General features: G+C 42.8%; 1 protein-coding gene across 10 annotated transcripts in view; it reads right to left on the bottom strand.

The window, feature by feature from the left end:
* Positions 1-433: 433 nt before the first annotated feature.
* Positions 434-16588, bottom strand: part of ZNF528 (zinc finger protein 528) — a 25883-nt gene continuing 9728 nt past the window's right edge. For 9 of the 10 annotated variants that reach the window (XM_054541147.2, XM_009233024.4, XM_063720279.1 and 6 more), the window contains 3 exons: positions 12891-13016; positions 12281-12409; positions 434-3704 (listed from right to left, as the gene is read on the bottom strand). In XM_054541147.2, the coding sequence (XP_054397122.2) occupies positions 2089-3704; positions 12281-12409; positions 12891-13016 (1871 nt within the window). In that variant the 3' untranslated portion in view covers positions 434-2088. Of the gene's footprint in view, positions 3705-3790; positions 3886-12280; positions 12410-12890; positions 13017-16588 lie in introns of those variants that run through there. The other variant, XM_009233028.4, reaches the window with a different exon arrangement.

The following is a 16588-nucleotide window of genomic DNA, read 5'->3' as shown; positions in this document are numbered from 1 at the left end:
ACTCCAGCCTGGGTGACAGAGCGAGACTCTGTCAAAAAAAAAAAAAAAAGAAAGTGTGTGCCATGGGTCTAATGTAGCACACAAGAAAAAGGCACATAGAAATATAATGATACACTAAACATTTGCCAAGGGCGATGAACACATTTGAGGGTATAGGATGCTGGAGTTGCACTGTTATGGGATTTTCACTGTACCCACAGAAGCATTCTAGGGCAGAGTACAGGTACAATAATTCAAGTACTAAGTATGATTACTCATATTCACACTTACCTAAGGATATGTACCCAAAGGACATGTTTCATTTCACAACCAGAAAACTTGCTCTGGATGCTCCAATCTTAAAATCCCAATGGCGCATTACTGTGTGCTACAGAGTATCCATCCTCCTGAGGTAGGATGAAATTATGATGGTAGAAAAGACATGATTCATTCATACTTAGGAAAAATGAGACTTTATTACTACAAACATGAGCGCTACATATATTCTAAATCAAACGGTTGCAACTTATAATGCCAAGAATTAAATGTGAATCCTACTTAAGAATATGCTGATCTGGCAAGGCGCAGTGGCTCACACCTGTAATCCTAGCACTTTCAGGCTGAGGCAGGTGGATCACCTGAGGTCAGTAGTTCTAGACCAGTGTGGCCAACATGGTGAAACCCCATCTCTACTAAAAATACAAAAATTAGCTGGGTATGGTCATACGCGCCTGTAATCCCAGCTACTTGGGAGGCTGAGGCAGGAGAATTGCTTGAACCCAGGAGGCAGAGGTTGCAGTGAGCCAAGATCGTGCCACCACACTACAGCCTGGGTGACAAGGGTGAAACTCTGTCTCATCTAAAAAAAGAATATGCTGATCTGGTCATTTTGATTAAACTCTCAACTGTGATATAACTGTTCTCTATTCCATTTCAAAAATGAGGTTGGACATGGTGGTTCATGCCTGTAATCCCAGCACTTTGGGAGGCTGAGGCGAACATATCACTTGAGGTCAGGAGTTGGAGACCTGCCTGGCCAACATGGTAAATACTGTCTCTACTAAAAATACAAAAATTAACTGGGTGTGGTGGTGCACGTCTGTGGTCTCAGCTACTTAGGAGGCTAAGGCAGAAGGACTGCTTGAACCCAGGAGGCGGAGGGTGCAGTGAGCCAAGAACACACCACTACACTCCAGCCTGGGCAACAGAGTGAGACTCTATCTCAAAAAAAAGTCTGTTTCTCATCAGTCTTTGCTAAACAACAGCTACTGCTATTCAATGGAGAAGGTGGCTACCTTGCATTATTTCTACCATATAATCAGACACTAGCAACCTATTACTCTCTTCCCACTAATAACCTATGCCTTAAGATTGCAGCATACTCTATTTCACAGTCAGTTGGTGGACAATGAAGCACTGTGCATTTACGTCAGGACAAAGTGTGCTGACTGCAACAGTATGATGACAGTCATCAGTTTTATGTTACTCTGCCCACCTCCATGCTCTCTAAATCAGACAATATTTAATCTCAAAAGGCAATGTCCTCCATCAGGAAATTAGATAGAAATAATCCTCAGCTAATGAAGTCTGCCCTGTCATCCTACTGATTCTTTCCCAGGGACCACAGTGAATGGCCTGTATGGAAGGCACATGAAGAGATTTCAAAGTCATAAAAAGTAAAGTAGCCTTTTCTATAAGCCCCAAATAATTGAATGCTTTATAGCCTGAATAAAACTGGTCATTTACAAGCCGTTGCGCCTTTGATATACATCAGGTCATGAGATTCAACATATTTTGACTTAGCATTATTCTGCAGCATGCAATATCACAGATTAGTATCAGAGAACCAGAGACTGAGTTACTTCTTGTGTAAATCCTATCGTGTTCTATAGTAATGGTCCTTGAATAATAGCCCAAGTACACACAATTCATCTGTGTGCTTTCATCCTCCACAGTGATGTGGTGATGTCTAGTGATTTGGCAAGCTTTGATAAAGCCTGTGTCACATACATTTCATTTATATGATTTCCACATAGTATGGACTCACTGATGTTGATTAATGCTAGAACTCATGATGATGGTTTTACCATACACAGTTTGTAGGGACTCTCATGAATGAATTCTCTGATGCTGTGCAAGGTCAGAATTGTGACTGAAGACCTTACTGCACAGGGTGCATTTGTAAGGTTTCTCTCCAATGTGAATTCTATGGTGATTGGTGAGGGAAGACTTGTGAGTGAAGATCTTGCCACATTCTTTACATTCATGAGATTTCTTTTCAGTATGGATTGCAAGATGGGCAGTAAGGCCTGAACACCCTCGAAATGCTTTGCCACATTTATTACATCTGTAAGGCCTCTCTCCAGTATGAATTATTTGATGTCTTGTAAGGTATGATGCTTGATTAAAGACCTTGCCACATTCATTACATTTGTAAGGCTTTTCTCCTGTATGAATTTTCTGATGGCATACAAGGTTTGAACTACGACTGAAGACCTTGCCACATTTGTTACATTTGTAAGGCTTCTCTCCAGTATGAATTCTATGATGACTGGTTAGAGAAGACTTGTACCTGAAGACTTTGCCACATTCTTTACATTCATAAGGTTTCTCTCCACTATGGATTAGAAAATGGGCAGTGAGGTCTGAAAACTCTCTAAATGCTGTGCCACATTTATTACATTTGTAAGGCTTCTCATCAGTATGAGTTTTTCGATGTCGTATAAGGTCTGATTTCTGACTAAAGATCTTGTCACACTGACTGCATCCATAAGGTCTCTCTCTAGTATGAATTCTCTGATGAGAGGTCAGGAAACACTTGCGCCCAAAGACTTTGTCACATTCTTTACATTTGTAAGGTTTCCTTCCAGTGTGAATTAACTGATGGGTTATGAGGCTGGAACGCTCTGAAAATGCTTTGCCACATTCTTCACATTTGTAAGGTTTCTCACCAGTATGAACTGTTTGATGTTCTGCTAGATATGAATGGCGACTGAAGACCTTGCCACATTTATTACAACTGTAAGGTTTCTCTCCAGTATGAATTTTTTGATGTCGTACAAGGTGTGCAATTTGATTGAAGACCTTGTCACATTCATGACATTTGTAAGGCTTCTCTCCAGTATGAATTCTTTGATGTTGTGCAAGCTTTGAACTGCTTCGAAAGACCTTGTCACATTCATGACATTTGTAAGGCTTCTCTCCAGTATGAATTCTTTGATGTTGTGAAAGGTTTGAATTGCTACTAAAGAGCTTGCCACATTCATGACATTTGTAAGGCTTCTCTCCAGTATGCATTCTTCGATGTATCACAACCTTTGAACTGCAACTAAAGACCTTGCCACATTCACTGCATTTGTAAGGATTATCTGCATTATGGATTACTTGGTTAGTATGGCTTGCAGATACTCTAAAGACTTGGCCATGCTCATTACATTTATAAGCTTTTTCCCTAATGTGTGCTTTCTGTTCTTGTGGAAGTAATGGAGCATGATCAAAATTATTTCTATATTTATTTAAAAGATGGGATTTGACACTGGAAGAAATTTTTTCAAGCGGTGAAACAGAGGAATTATCACTGATGGGTTTTTCAAAATGCTTACACCCAGAAATTTTCCTTTCAGCTTGAAATAGCTGTAGATCACTCAGATGTAACTGAAAAGTGAATCCAAGTTGATTTTTACAAGGCTTGTTTCCTGCATTACTTCCCAATTTAGAGCTCCTCTCTAAAACAGAAAAGAAAAGAGTGGAACTTCAACCCATGATAATGGCATTTTTTAGTGTCTGACAGAGGGTCTAGATTCTGCCTCACCTGACTCAGACATTGCTAGGAGTATCAGCGTATTGTGTGTATCATGCTGGCAGTGCAGAAAACACAAGGAACTGAGGTGATGCATTGGAGCAGTGGGGAATCTGCAGGAGCCAAGAGAATTATGGGTAAATCTGAAAGAGATTATGAGCAGAGAAATACAACAGAAACTGAAAGCTTCTGGGAAGAAGCAGGGATGAGCCTCTTAGGGAAAATCAGAAATCCAAGAAGAGCTGTATAGACATTAATAATGGTACTTCCACAAGCCAGAAGAAACACATCCCCAGAAAAGGACTGTGTTCCCACATGTAGGAAGCTGAAGGCCCAAGAGATGTGACCAACTCATCATTCCACTGGAGGCTATATGATCAAACAACAAACTATTTATCATGAATGTAGGATGTGGGCAAACTCACGACTGTGCCTGCCACCAGAAGGTTTGCTGAAGGTAATCACTCCCTGGTGCCGTGCTCATTGAAATTATCTACTGGGACATCTAGAGTCTATTGTTCTAAGAATGCAGTCTTGCAAACCTGCTGTAAATCAAGCTGCTGAACAATAACCACCCCCCTCCCCCATGCCACCAGCTCCTTTACCCAATAAAATACAAAGGGCTCTAAAGCTCAGGGCCCTTGTTCACTAGGAGGAGCCCCCTGACCCCTTCTTCCAAATATACACCTTTGTCTTTTATTCCAATGTTCGCCCCCTTTGTTCAGTCCCCCAAGGTCTGTGCAGGTGGCAACTGGTGACCCAAAACAGGGACTCCAAGGATGTTGGACAAGTGGCCTCCGAAAACAGGACTTTGAGGACGTGAACAAAGAAGGTTCTGCTGGAGTAGAGGAACTGAAATTCACAAGGTGAATGGGGAACCCTGGATGAGTCGCCCAGCAGCAGATACAAGGTCAGTGCCCTAAAGAGGTACTGGAAGCCATATAAGATCAGTGCTCTGAAGTACTGGGAACAGGAAGTTTTCTGAATCCGGGTAACATGGGGCAGAATTTGTCTGTTGAAGACAAACACTATGTGCAGTTGTTTAAAGTTCTATTGAGACAGTCCGGAACTCAGGTTAATTCACAGACATTAAGCTTCTGCAGGAGATTATTATGCATAGCCCATGGTTTCCACAGGCAGGCACTCTTGATGTGGAAAATTGGGACACAGCAGGAAAAGGATTAAAAAAGACTCATCAGGTCAGGTGCGGTGGCTCACGCTTGCAATCCCAGCTCTTTGGGAGGGCGAGGCAGGCGGATCACAAGGTCAAGAGTTCAAGACCAACCTGACCAAAATGGAGAAACCCCGTCCCTACTAAAAAATTAGCTGGGCATGGTGGTGCATGCCTGTAACCCCAGCTACTTGGGAGGCTGAGACAGGAGAATCGTTTGAACCCAGAAGGCGGAGGTTGCGGTGAGCTGAGGTCGAGCCATTGCACTCCAGCCTGGGCAACAAGAGCGAAACTCCGTCTCAAAAAAAAAAAAAAAAAAGGGCTCATCAAAAAGGTCTTAAATTTGATTCTTCTGTTTTCACGTGGAGTCTAGTTCGTACTGTTCTGCCATTATCTCATTATTCCATTATTCTGCTGGGCAGCAGGCTGAAAGAATCCATTGTCCCACCCACAAATCCCATTGAAAACAAAAAACAGGAGAGGGAGGATAAAAATTGTTTTTTACTGCCCCCTCCAGTTGCAGCAACATCTGTACCACCTCTTTCAGTAGCAGAAATAGAGACCCCAGTATGAAGAATGTTACCCTCTGCTGCCATAGCTGGAGAGCCCTTAGGACCTTCTGCTTGTCCTATTTCCATAAGGCCTGATCCAAACAATCCACACCAGTCTATTCATGAAAATACCCCACTAGAGTTTAGTTGTTGAAGGAATTAAAAATGAGTGTAGTTAACAATGGAGTGCAGAGCCCGTTCACTTTAGGATTGCTAAAATCTGTATTCGGTGCTACGTGCCTTCTACTCTTTGATGTAAAACTTTTGGCACAAACTTGTCTGCTAGTGCATATCTGACATGGAATTTAAATTGGCAAGAACTGTGTGCAGACCAGGCTAGACAGAATCATGCCTTGCCAAAGAGACGCTACAGAGGATATGACTGGGTAATGACCCTTACTCAGACCTGGAACATCAAATGGCACTCCCACCTGCTGCTTATCAGCAGCATTCACAGGCTGCTAATTGCGCCTGGGCCACAATTCCAGAAGAGGGAGTCCCAGTACAATCCTTTTTGCATATCATGCAAGGGTTGTAGAAGCCCTATGCACAATTTCTTGCAAGATTAAAAGAGGCAGTGAAGCGTCAGATTCCTCATGCCACTGCCACAGAAATGCTAACCTTAACTTTAGTTTTTGAGAACACAAACATGGATTGTAAATGTGCACTGGCACCTGTAAGGTGTACAAAAGACTTGGGAAATTTTCTCAGAGCTTGTTAGGATGTAGGAACTGCATTTTCTTCCATGTTAGCTGAAGTATGGCTAATTTAGTAGTTGACAAATTTAAAACGAGCCAAGGGTCAAACCCTAAAGTGGGAAAATGTACTTGTGGAAAAACCAGACATTTTAAAAAGGAATGCCACCAGATCTCAGGACAGAAAGGACCTCACAATGCAGTGCCCCCACCCCCAGCAGAAAAATGCCAGCACTCTGTCCTCGCTGTAACAAAGGAAATCACTGGGCTCATCAGTGCCACTCAAGACTTCATCAGAATGGCACCCCTCCTGCTGGGAAACGAGAAGGTGGCCTGGACCCAGGCCCCTCAAACAATGAGGGGATTCTCAGTTCAGACCACAAGCCCATTTCAGGGATGGGTCCCAAGAGAAACATTGATTCCCTCACCCCAGGAACACCAGGAAGTGCAGGATTAGATCTCCCAGTCAGAGAAATAACAGTAGTTGGTGGAGGCAAACCTATCAAAATTCCCACTGGCATTTGGGGACCTTTACCAAGAGGATACATGGGACTAATTTTAGGCAAAGGCTGCCTTAACTTGCAAGGCATCACTGTAGTCCCAGGAGTGACTGACTCCGATTATGAAGGAGAAATTCAAGTAGTTTTAATGTCACAAGATCTTTGGGTTTTTGAACCAGGAGAATATACTGCTCAGCTATTGCTTATTCCCTGCAAATTACACTCATCTTCACAAAAGGAGAAATGAGGAAATAAAGGGTTTGGGAGCACAACTACATGGGAAACCTATCTTTCCCAACCCATAGCACCTAATAGACCTACCTGTGTAGTACTAATTAAAGGAAAGAAATTTTATGGGCAAATGGACACAGGAACTGATGTGTCAGTAATATCCAGTAAAGACTGGCCCCCAGCATCGACTCTCAGACTAACCTCCACATCCCTAGTGGGAGTAGGAGCAGCTAAAAGTGTTCAACAGAGTACTGAGATTTTACCTTGTCTTGGTCCGGATGGTCAGTCATGTACTTTCCAGTCTTATGTTGCAAATACAGCCATCAATTTATGGGGTTGAGACTTACAGCATGGGATATGAGACTTACAAATGAAAACTCTGGTAACCCAGGATTTAAAATGTGAAGGACATGGGATATGACAGTAGAAAAGGTTTAGGAAAATTCCTACAAGGAAACCCTAATCCATTATCAATAACTGGAAAAACAGTAAAGGGCTAGGACGTCAGGATTTCTGATGGGGGTCATTGATATTTCTCCTCCGCCCAATGCCTTACCATTAGAATGGCTCAGTGACAAACCTGTGTGGGTGGATCAATGGCCCCTAACACAGGAGAAGCTAGATCAATGTCATCTGTGGTAAAAGAACAATTGAATGCAGGACATATAGAGAAGTCAGCCTCTGGAATTCACCGGTATTTGTTATTCCAAAAAAGTCTGGAAGATGGTGACTGCTGCACGATTTCAGAGCTATTAATGCACAAATTAAACCAATAGGTGCATTATAGCAGGGTTTACCTTCCCCGACAGCCATTCCAAGAGACTGGCCTCTTGTAGTAATAGATTTTAAGGATTGTTTCTTTACTATACCATTACACGAGAAGGATAAGTCTCAATTTGCCTTCTCTGTGCCTTCTATTAATCATAGAGAACCTGTTTCTTGCTATCGATGGAAAGTTTTACTTGAAGGCATGCTTAACAGTTCTACATTATGTCACCATTTTGTAGGAAGAGCATTAAAGGAGCCTCAAAATATGTTTCCCACTGCGTATATCATTCATTTTACGGATGATATTCTCTTGGCCACTCCTACAGATCAAATTTTACATCCATTATTCAGAGATGTAAAGCAAGATCATGTTAAATGGAATCCCAAAATTGCTCCAGAGAAAGTGCAAATAACTTCCCCATACCATTACGTAGGAAATATTGTTATGGAGAGGAGTGTACGGTCTCAGAAAGCAGTTCTCAGTAAAGACACATTATAGACTTTAAATGATTTTCAACAAATACTAGGAGATATTAATTGGCTATCCCCGATGCTAGGTATTGCCACCTATCAACTTACACATCTTTACCAAACCCTGCAAGGAGACTCTTCCTTAAATTCCCCATGGCCACTAAGAGGCTGAAGAGGAATTATGGCTTGTATAGCAAATGCTTCAGCAGAGACATGCCTCCCGGCTACAGCCACAAAAACCTTTGTTTTTGTTTATTCTCTCTACCCCCTATCTCCAACAGAACTTTTAGGTAGGCCAATGCTTAGACAAATCTGTAACAGTAATACATAAACACAAAGGGGAGATGTAGGGAGCCCGTGGCCCGAGAGACTTGACAAACTCAGCATTCCACTGGAGGCTATATGACCAAACAGCCAACTATTTATCATGAATGCAGGATGTGGGCAAACTCATGACTGCGCCTGCCACCAGAAGGTTTGCTGAAGGCAATCATTCCCTGGCGCTGTGCTCATTGAGATTATCTACTGGGACATCTAGAGCCTATTGTTCAAAGAATGCAGTCTTGCAAGCCTGCTGTAAATCAAGCCGCTGACCGACAACCACCCCCCACCTCCTCCCTCTATCCTTTACCCAATAAAATGTGAAGGGCTCTAAAGCTCAGGGCCCTTGTTCACTAGAAGCAAGGAGCCTCCTGACCCCTTCTTCCAAATATACTCTATTGTCTTTGTCTTTTATTCCCACGTTCGCTCCCTTTGTTCAGTCCCCCAAGGTCCATGCAGGTGGCACCCACACCCTTTACAATAGGTTGATTTGTAAAGCTCTCACCCTGTACAGTTCTTACATAAAAGAACTGCAACAGCCAGTGCAGTGGCTCATGCCTGTAATCCCAGCACTTTGGGAAACCAAGGGGGGGATGGATAACTTGAGGTCAATAGTTAGAGAACTGGCTGGGCATGGTGGCTCATGCCTATAATCCCAGCATTTTGGGAGGCCAAGGTAAGCGGATCACCTGAGGTCAGGAGTTGGAGACCAGCCTGACCAACACGGTGAAACCCCGTCCCTACTAAAAATACAAAAATTAGCCGGGTGTGATGGTGTGTGCCTAGTCCCAGCTACTCAGGAGGCTAAGACAAGAGAACTGCTTGAATCTGGGAGGTGGAGGTTGAAGTGAGCCAAGATCATGCCACTGCACTCCAGCCCCTGGGTAACAGAGAAAGACTCCATCTCAAAAAAAAAAAAAAAAAAAAAAAAAAAAAAAAAAAAACTGGAAGAAGTGGTTGTTTTAGCAAACCTAAAACAAAAATTACAAGGCCTACATAAGGACATTGAAATAAACAAACAAACAAAAAAACAAACAAATCTCCACAAACCCAACCTAGAAAAAGGCAGCCCTCTGATTACTTGACAAATTTTGAAAGCAACTGTCTTAAGATGCTTAACCAGCTAAAACATAAATGAGATAGACAACTAAATGAAATCAGGAAAACGATGCATGAAAAGGAGTATCATGGTGGGTGCCTGTAATCCCAGCTACCTGGGAGGCTGATGCAGGAGAATCGCTTAAACCCGGGAGGCAGAGGCTGCAGTGAGCCAATATCGTGCCACTGCACTCCAGCCTGGGCAACAAGAGTGAAACTCCATCTCAAAAAAAAAAAAAGAGACTTGACCATTCTAACTAAAATTAACCCAAATACATTCACACAGAGACATACTATAAAGAAATTATCAAGAGTCAAAAAAAGACAAAGACAAAATCTTGACAGTAGCAACAAAAAAGAGACTCGTCAGACAATACTAAACTCTGTAAGATTATATGTATTTTCCAGCAGACATCTTCAGGCTAGAAAGCAGTGAGGTGATATATTGAAACTGCTTAAAGAAAAATAGGCAAAACAGCAATGAAGAAAACTACACTTAGCAAAACTCACCTGCAAAAATAAAGGTGAATTTTAGACTTTCCTAAAGAAGAGCTGAGGAAGTTAATTAGTATTCTAGACCTGTCCAAGAAGAAATGCTAAAACGAGCATTCAAGATGAAATGAAAGCACTCTAGACGGTATCTTTAACCCATATGAAAATATAAAGGTCATCATAGACAGGGCGCAGTGGCTCATGCCTGTAATCCCAACAATTTGGGAGGCTGAGGTGGGTGGATCACTTGAGGTCAAGAGTTCGAGACCAGCCTAGCCAACATGGTGAAACCCACTTCTCCTAAAAATACAAAAACTAGCTGGGCGTGGTGTCTGCAATCCCAGCTACTCGGGAGGCTGAGGCAGGAGAATCGCTTGAACCCAGGAGGCAGAGGTTGCAGTAAGCCAAGATCCTGCCATTGCACTCCAGCCTGGGCAACAGAGCAAAACTCCATCCCCCAAAAATAAAAATAAAAAGCTCATCATAAAAGGTCAACAAATGATCAAATACAGAAACATATATTATTGCACTTTTCATTTGTAACTTGACTTTTCTTTCCTACAATTTAAAAGACACGATCAGGCCAGGTACAGTGCCACGCCTGTAATCCCAGCACTTTGGGAGGCCGAGGCAGGTGGATCACTTGAGGTCAGGAGTTGGAGAGCAGCCTGGCAAATATGGCAAAAACCTGTTTCTACTAAAAATACAAAAATTAGCCAGGGGTGGGGATGGGCGCCTGTAATCCCAGCTACTCAGGAGGCTGAGGCAGGAGAATCACTTGGACCAGAGAGGCAGAGGCTGTAGTGAGCCGAGATCAGCCTGGGAGATAGAAGGAGACTCCATCTCAGAAAAAAAAAAAAGACACTCTCATTTAAAAAGCATTATAAACATATGTTAATGGGAACATAAAATATATAGGATTAATTTCTGCCAGTAATAACAGAAAGTGAGAGCAGAGTTGTTAAGCAGAGCTTTGTGTATCTAATCAAAGATAAGCTGTTAACATTTAAAATAAAATGTTTTGGGCCAGGTGAAGTGGCTCACACCTGTAATCCCAAGCACTTTGGAAGGCTAAGGGAGGGCTAATCACATGAGGCCAGGAGTTCGAGACCAACCTGCCCAACATGGAAAAATCCCATCTCTACTAAAAGTACAAAAATTAGCCGGGCGTGGTGGTGCATGTCTGTAGTCCCAGCTACTCCAGAGGCAGAGGCATGTAACGTTGAAATTAACAAAGGAAAAAAAAAGCACTTTTATTTTTTTTTTGAGACAGGGTCTCACTCTGTCACCCAAGCTAGGGCACAGTGGCGCAATCTCGGCTCACTGCAACCTCCACCTCCTAGGTTCAAGCGATTCTCCTGCCTCAGCCTCCTGAGTCGCTGGGATTACAGGCACCTGCCACTACACCCAGTTGATTTTTGTATTTTTAGTAGAGGCAGGGTTTCATCATGTTGGCCAGGTTGGTCTCTAACTCCTGGCCTCAAGTGATCTGCCTGCCTCAGCCTCCCAAAGTGCTGGGATTACAGGGATGAGCCACCATGCCCAGCCAAAAGAATAAAAACTTAAAGATCCACAAATATGTGCCAATTAAACAACACACCTTACTGGTTACTGTGGCTCATGCCTATAATCCCAACACTTTGGGAAGCTGAGGCAGGCAGACTACTTGAGCCCAGGAGTTCAACACTAGCCTGTGTAATATGGGGAAACCCCATCTCCACAAAAAATACAAAAAATTAGCCAGGCATGGTGGTGTACACCTGCAGTCCCAGCTATTCAGGAGGCTGAGGTGGGAGAATCACTGGAGCCCAGGAAGTCGAGGATGCAGCAAGCCATAATCGTGCCACTGCATTCTGGCCTGGGTGACCCAAGAGAGATCCCATCTCCAAAAAATAAATAGGAAAATAAAGAAAAATGTCTGTTCAGAACTCACAAGATTTCAACTTTTGTTTTCCCACAGAATTCTCCCATTTGCAGAGAGTTTCCCAAACACTATGTAATAGTGTGGCTTTGCAGGGTACAGTGGCTCACGGCTGTAATCCCAACACTTTGGAAGAGCGAGCCAGGGAGATCCCTTAAAGACAGGAATTCAAGGCTGCAGTGAGTTATGATTTCCATCGCACTCTAGCCTGGATGGCAGAGTGAGACCCTGTCTCAAAAAACAAAAATTATGGGGCCTCCGCTCTGCCCATCCGAGCTCTCACCTGTGTTCACCCCTTTGATGCACTCCCTGCCATCTGGATTGTTTGCTATTTTCTCTTCACTCTGCAGAGTCCAGGGATCTTTGTTTTGCTCTAACATGGAGTTAACACTCAGGTCAGGAAGACAGATTCCTATTTATAAAAGAAAGAATAAATGTGTGCTGTGGCATCTCCCAAGTCCAAGTCCTGTATTTACGGAGGAAAGAGGATATTACAGTTAAATCATAAATAGTATTTCACAAATTCATCTACTGACTGCCTCTTTCTGAATGCTTAGGGAACATTGTAACATGCAGACATAGAGCCCCCTTCCAAGAACTATAGAATCAAAAGCACAGGGGTAGAAAACAGGGAACTGGATATTTTTAAAGTTTGTCATAAGGTTTCATGCATACTTCAGCCCTGGTGCCACCAATCATGAATTGTGAAGGGAGGAGAACACCTGAAGAAAGGGGACATTTCAAGTCCAGAAAGTGTAATAAAGTTTTTCAATTCTGAGTCAACAAGGTTTCAATCTCAGTCAAGCAATGCAGGAGCTCCTCAGAGGCACATAAGACACAATTCAGAGATCCACCAGGGCAGATCCTGGCTTCTGAAGGGACATTATCCTTACCCAGGGAGACCAGGTTCCTATAATTCTCCAACATCACGTCCCTGTATAAAGTCCTCTGCGCAGGGTCCAGGCATTTCCACTCTTCCTGAGAGAACTCTATGGCCACATCCCTGAATTTCAAGGGTCCTTAAAAGAAAATCCACATTTCAGCAACAGGGTACGCAGACAGTACTAATCATCACACAGAATGGGAAGACAGTCATTAAGGATTAACTCCACTGATGTGAGCACTGTGAAAAATCCATATTAAGGTATTCTTGAGCCAGTTATGTCTCTGTAATTGTTGTTTTATTATATTTCTCCATAAGAAGACATTCTTTAAATCAGTGTAGATGTCTCATTTTTGGACAATACAAAAAAAATTAATCCAGGGTTATCTCTCTCTATAGAAGTGTTAGGTATTTTTACACATCAAGTGATATCCAGTATCTACCTGAGATTCAATTCAAGTGGTGTCTTCAGAGATGACAATGTCTACAGTGTTTTTTTCTTTTTTTTGAGACAGGGTTTCACTCTGTCACCCAGACTGGAGTGCAGTGGCACAATCTTGACTCACTGCAACCTCTGCCTCCCAAACTCAAGTCATCCTCCAACCTCAGCCTCTGGAGTAGCTGGGGCTACAGGCTCATGACACCATGCCTGGCTAATTTTTGTATTTTTTTGTAAATATGGTGTCTCACCATGTTGCTCAGGCTGGTCTTGAGCTCCTGAGCTCAAGCCATCCTCCCACCTTGGCCTCCCAAAGTCCTGGGATTACAGGTGTGAGCTGCCACACCCAACCTCCTGTACTTGTGGGTTTTGTTTTTTTTCCTTTTGAGACGGCGTTTCGCTCTTTTTGCCCAGGCTGGAGTGCAAAGGTGTGATATTGGCTCACTGCAACCTCCGCCTCCCAGGTTCAAGCAATTCTCATGCCTCAGCCTCCCAACTAGCTGGGATTACAGGTGCCTGCCACCACGACCGGCTAATTTTTTGTATTTTTAGTAGAGATGGGGTTTCACCATGTTGGCCAGGATGGTCTCGATCTCTTTATCTCCTGATCCACCTGCCTTGGCCTCCCAAAGTGCTGGGATTACAGGCGTGAGCGACCGTGCCCAGCCCCAACCTACTGTAGTTTTTAAGAATGGTCAAAATCTTGGCCAGGTGTGGTGGCTCATGCCTGTAATCCCAGCAATTTGGGAGGCTGAGGCAGGTGGATCACCTGAGGTCAGGAGTTCGAGACCAGCCTGGCCAACATGGAAAAACCCTGTCTCTACTAAAAATAGAAAAAAATTAGCCAGGTGTGGTGGTAAGCGCCTGTAATCCCAGCTACTCAGGAAGCTGAGACAGGAGAATCTCTTGAACCCGGGAGGTGGAGTCTGCAGTGAGCTGAGATCATGCCACTGCACTCCAGCCTGGGCAACGGACAAGAGTGACACTCTGACTCAAAAAAACAAATAAAATAAAAAATGGTCAAAATCTGAAAACTGTGATGATAACAATAGCAATAGCTGAATGGAACACTTCCCATGTGATAGGCACTATTCTAAATGCTTTACATGAACTAACTGGAGGATCACAAGGCAGGCGATCACAAGGTCAAGAGATTGAGAGCATCCTGGCCAACATGGTGAAACCCCATCACTAGTAAAAATACAGAAATTAGCTGGGTGTGGTGGCACGCGCCTGTAATCCCAGCTACTTGGGAGGCTGAGGCAGGAGAATCGCATGAACCCGGGCGGCGGAGGTTGCAGCGAGCCAAGATCTCGCCACTGCACTCCAGAATGGGTGAGAGAGCTAGACTTCACCTAAACAAACAAACAAAAGAAGAAAGAATAATCTGTTCCTATCTTACTGAAGAAACAACTCTTTCACATATATTCTAGGAAACTAGCCCCAGGTGTCAGGACTAAAAATGGCAGGGTAAGCACTGGATCCCAGGTGTCTGGACATTAGAATCAAACCTAAAGGATCAAACAGTTAAGTAACAGATCAGCATCAAAAGAAAATTGACAATTACCTAATTCAGTAAACTTAAAACAAGTTCAAGGATTAAAAACATGAAACTGCCTAAAAGGTCATTATATCTGCATATATATAATATATTATATATCCCCATAATACATTATTATTCTTATAGTTCTCAGCTCATTAGCATGATAGTATAGAAACTTTGAACCTGGTAAATATTTAAGATGTAATTTCAACTGACTAAAAAATATAAAATTTATATAGATGACATGCCATTCATAAAAACCACTGTTGTGCACTCATCCACACACATACACACTTACACACTCATATACACTAGTACACACACACACTTATACACATCAGTTGAAATAAGAGAAGTTGTCTCTCACTGACTTTTTTTTTTTTTTGAGATGGAGTCTCGCTCTGTTGCCCAGGCTGGAGTGCAGTAGCACAATCTCGGCTCACCACAATCTCCTCCTCTCAGGTTGAAGCGATTCACCTACCTCAGACGCCCAAGTAGCTGGGACTACAGGTGCATGCCACCACGCCTGGCTAATTTTTCTACTTTTAGTAGAGATGGGGTTTCACTATGTTGGTCATGCTGGTTTCAAACTCCTGACCCTCTGATCTGCCTGCCTTGGCCTCCCAAAGTGCTGGGATTACAGGGGTAAGCCACTGCACCCAGTCCCAGTGACCTATTTTTTACATATTTTTCATCATTAGTTTGGTTCGCAATTTTTAGACACAGGGTCTCAATACATTGTCCAAATTGGATGGCAGTGGCTATTCATACTGCACCATAACCTTGAACTCCTAGCGTCAAAGGATCCTTCCTCTCAACCTCCCAAGTGGGAAACTAAAGGCATGCACCACTGTGCCTACCTGTAAGTACTATTTTTCCTAATGTGTATTTCAGCATGTTTGCAACAATAAAAATGTATAAATTGTATCAACTTATTTTATAAACATATGGTAAGTGCTTAAAAATGGGAGACCATGTAAAACCACAGAAACCTGAACTCCAGTCTCTACTAAATATCCATATTCAAAAATATATTATTTTAAAAATTTTAGACAGGCTCTCACTAGGTGTCCAGAATAGCCTCAAACTCCTGGGCTGAATGGATCCTCCCACCTCAGCCCCCCAAGAAGTTAGAATTATAGGCACACATCACTGCTTCTGGCCTATAAATAAAGCTTTGTCCATTAAAATATTGTTATTTAGATATTAACAAAATTTAATTAAGTTTACTAATTTATTCCATTAATAAAAAGGTGATATGTTACAGGAAATTGATTAATATATTAATTTAACATATTAAGGGCAAAGAAAATACCTCAGCACCCTATACCTTAAGAAATCACTGGATATGGCTGGGGGTGGGGGCTCACGCCCATAACCCCAGCACTTTGGGAGGCCGAGGTGGCCAGATCACTTGAGGCTGGCATTCAAGATCAACCTGGCCAACATGGCGAAACCCCACCTCTACTAGAAACACAAAAATTAGATTAGAGTGGTGGTGCAAACCTGTAATCTCAGCTACATGAGAAGCTGAGGTGGAAAAATCCTTTAAATCTGGAGGTGGAGGTTGCAATGAGCAGAGATCATGCCACTGCACTCCAGCCTGGGCAACAGTGTGAGATTCTGTCTCAAAAAAAAAAAGAAAAAAGAAAGAAAGGAACTTTGATGTGCAGCTTCTCTAATTCTAGTCCACAGAACACTGACAGTGCATCCAGATGTGATACCT

The sequence above is a fragment of the Pongo abelii genome, chromosome 20 (assembly GCF_028885655.2).
Source record: "Pongo abelii isolate AG06213 chromosome 20, NHGRI_mPonAbe1-v2.0_pri, whole genome shotgun sequence".
Taxonomy (NCBI): domain Eukaryota; kingdom Metazoa; phylum Chordata; class Mammalia; order Primates; family Hominidae; genus Pongo; species Pongo abelii.
The sequence above is the reverse complement of the archived record's forward strand: the minus strand, read 5'-3'. Positions and strand labels throughout refer to the sequence as shown.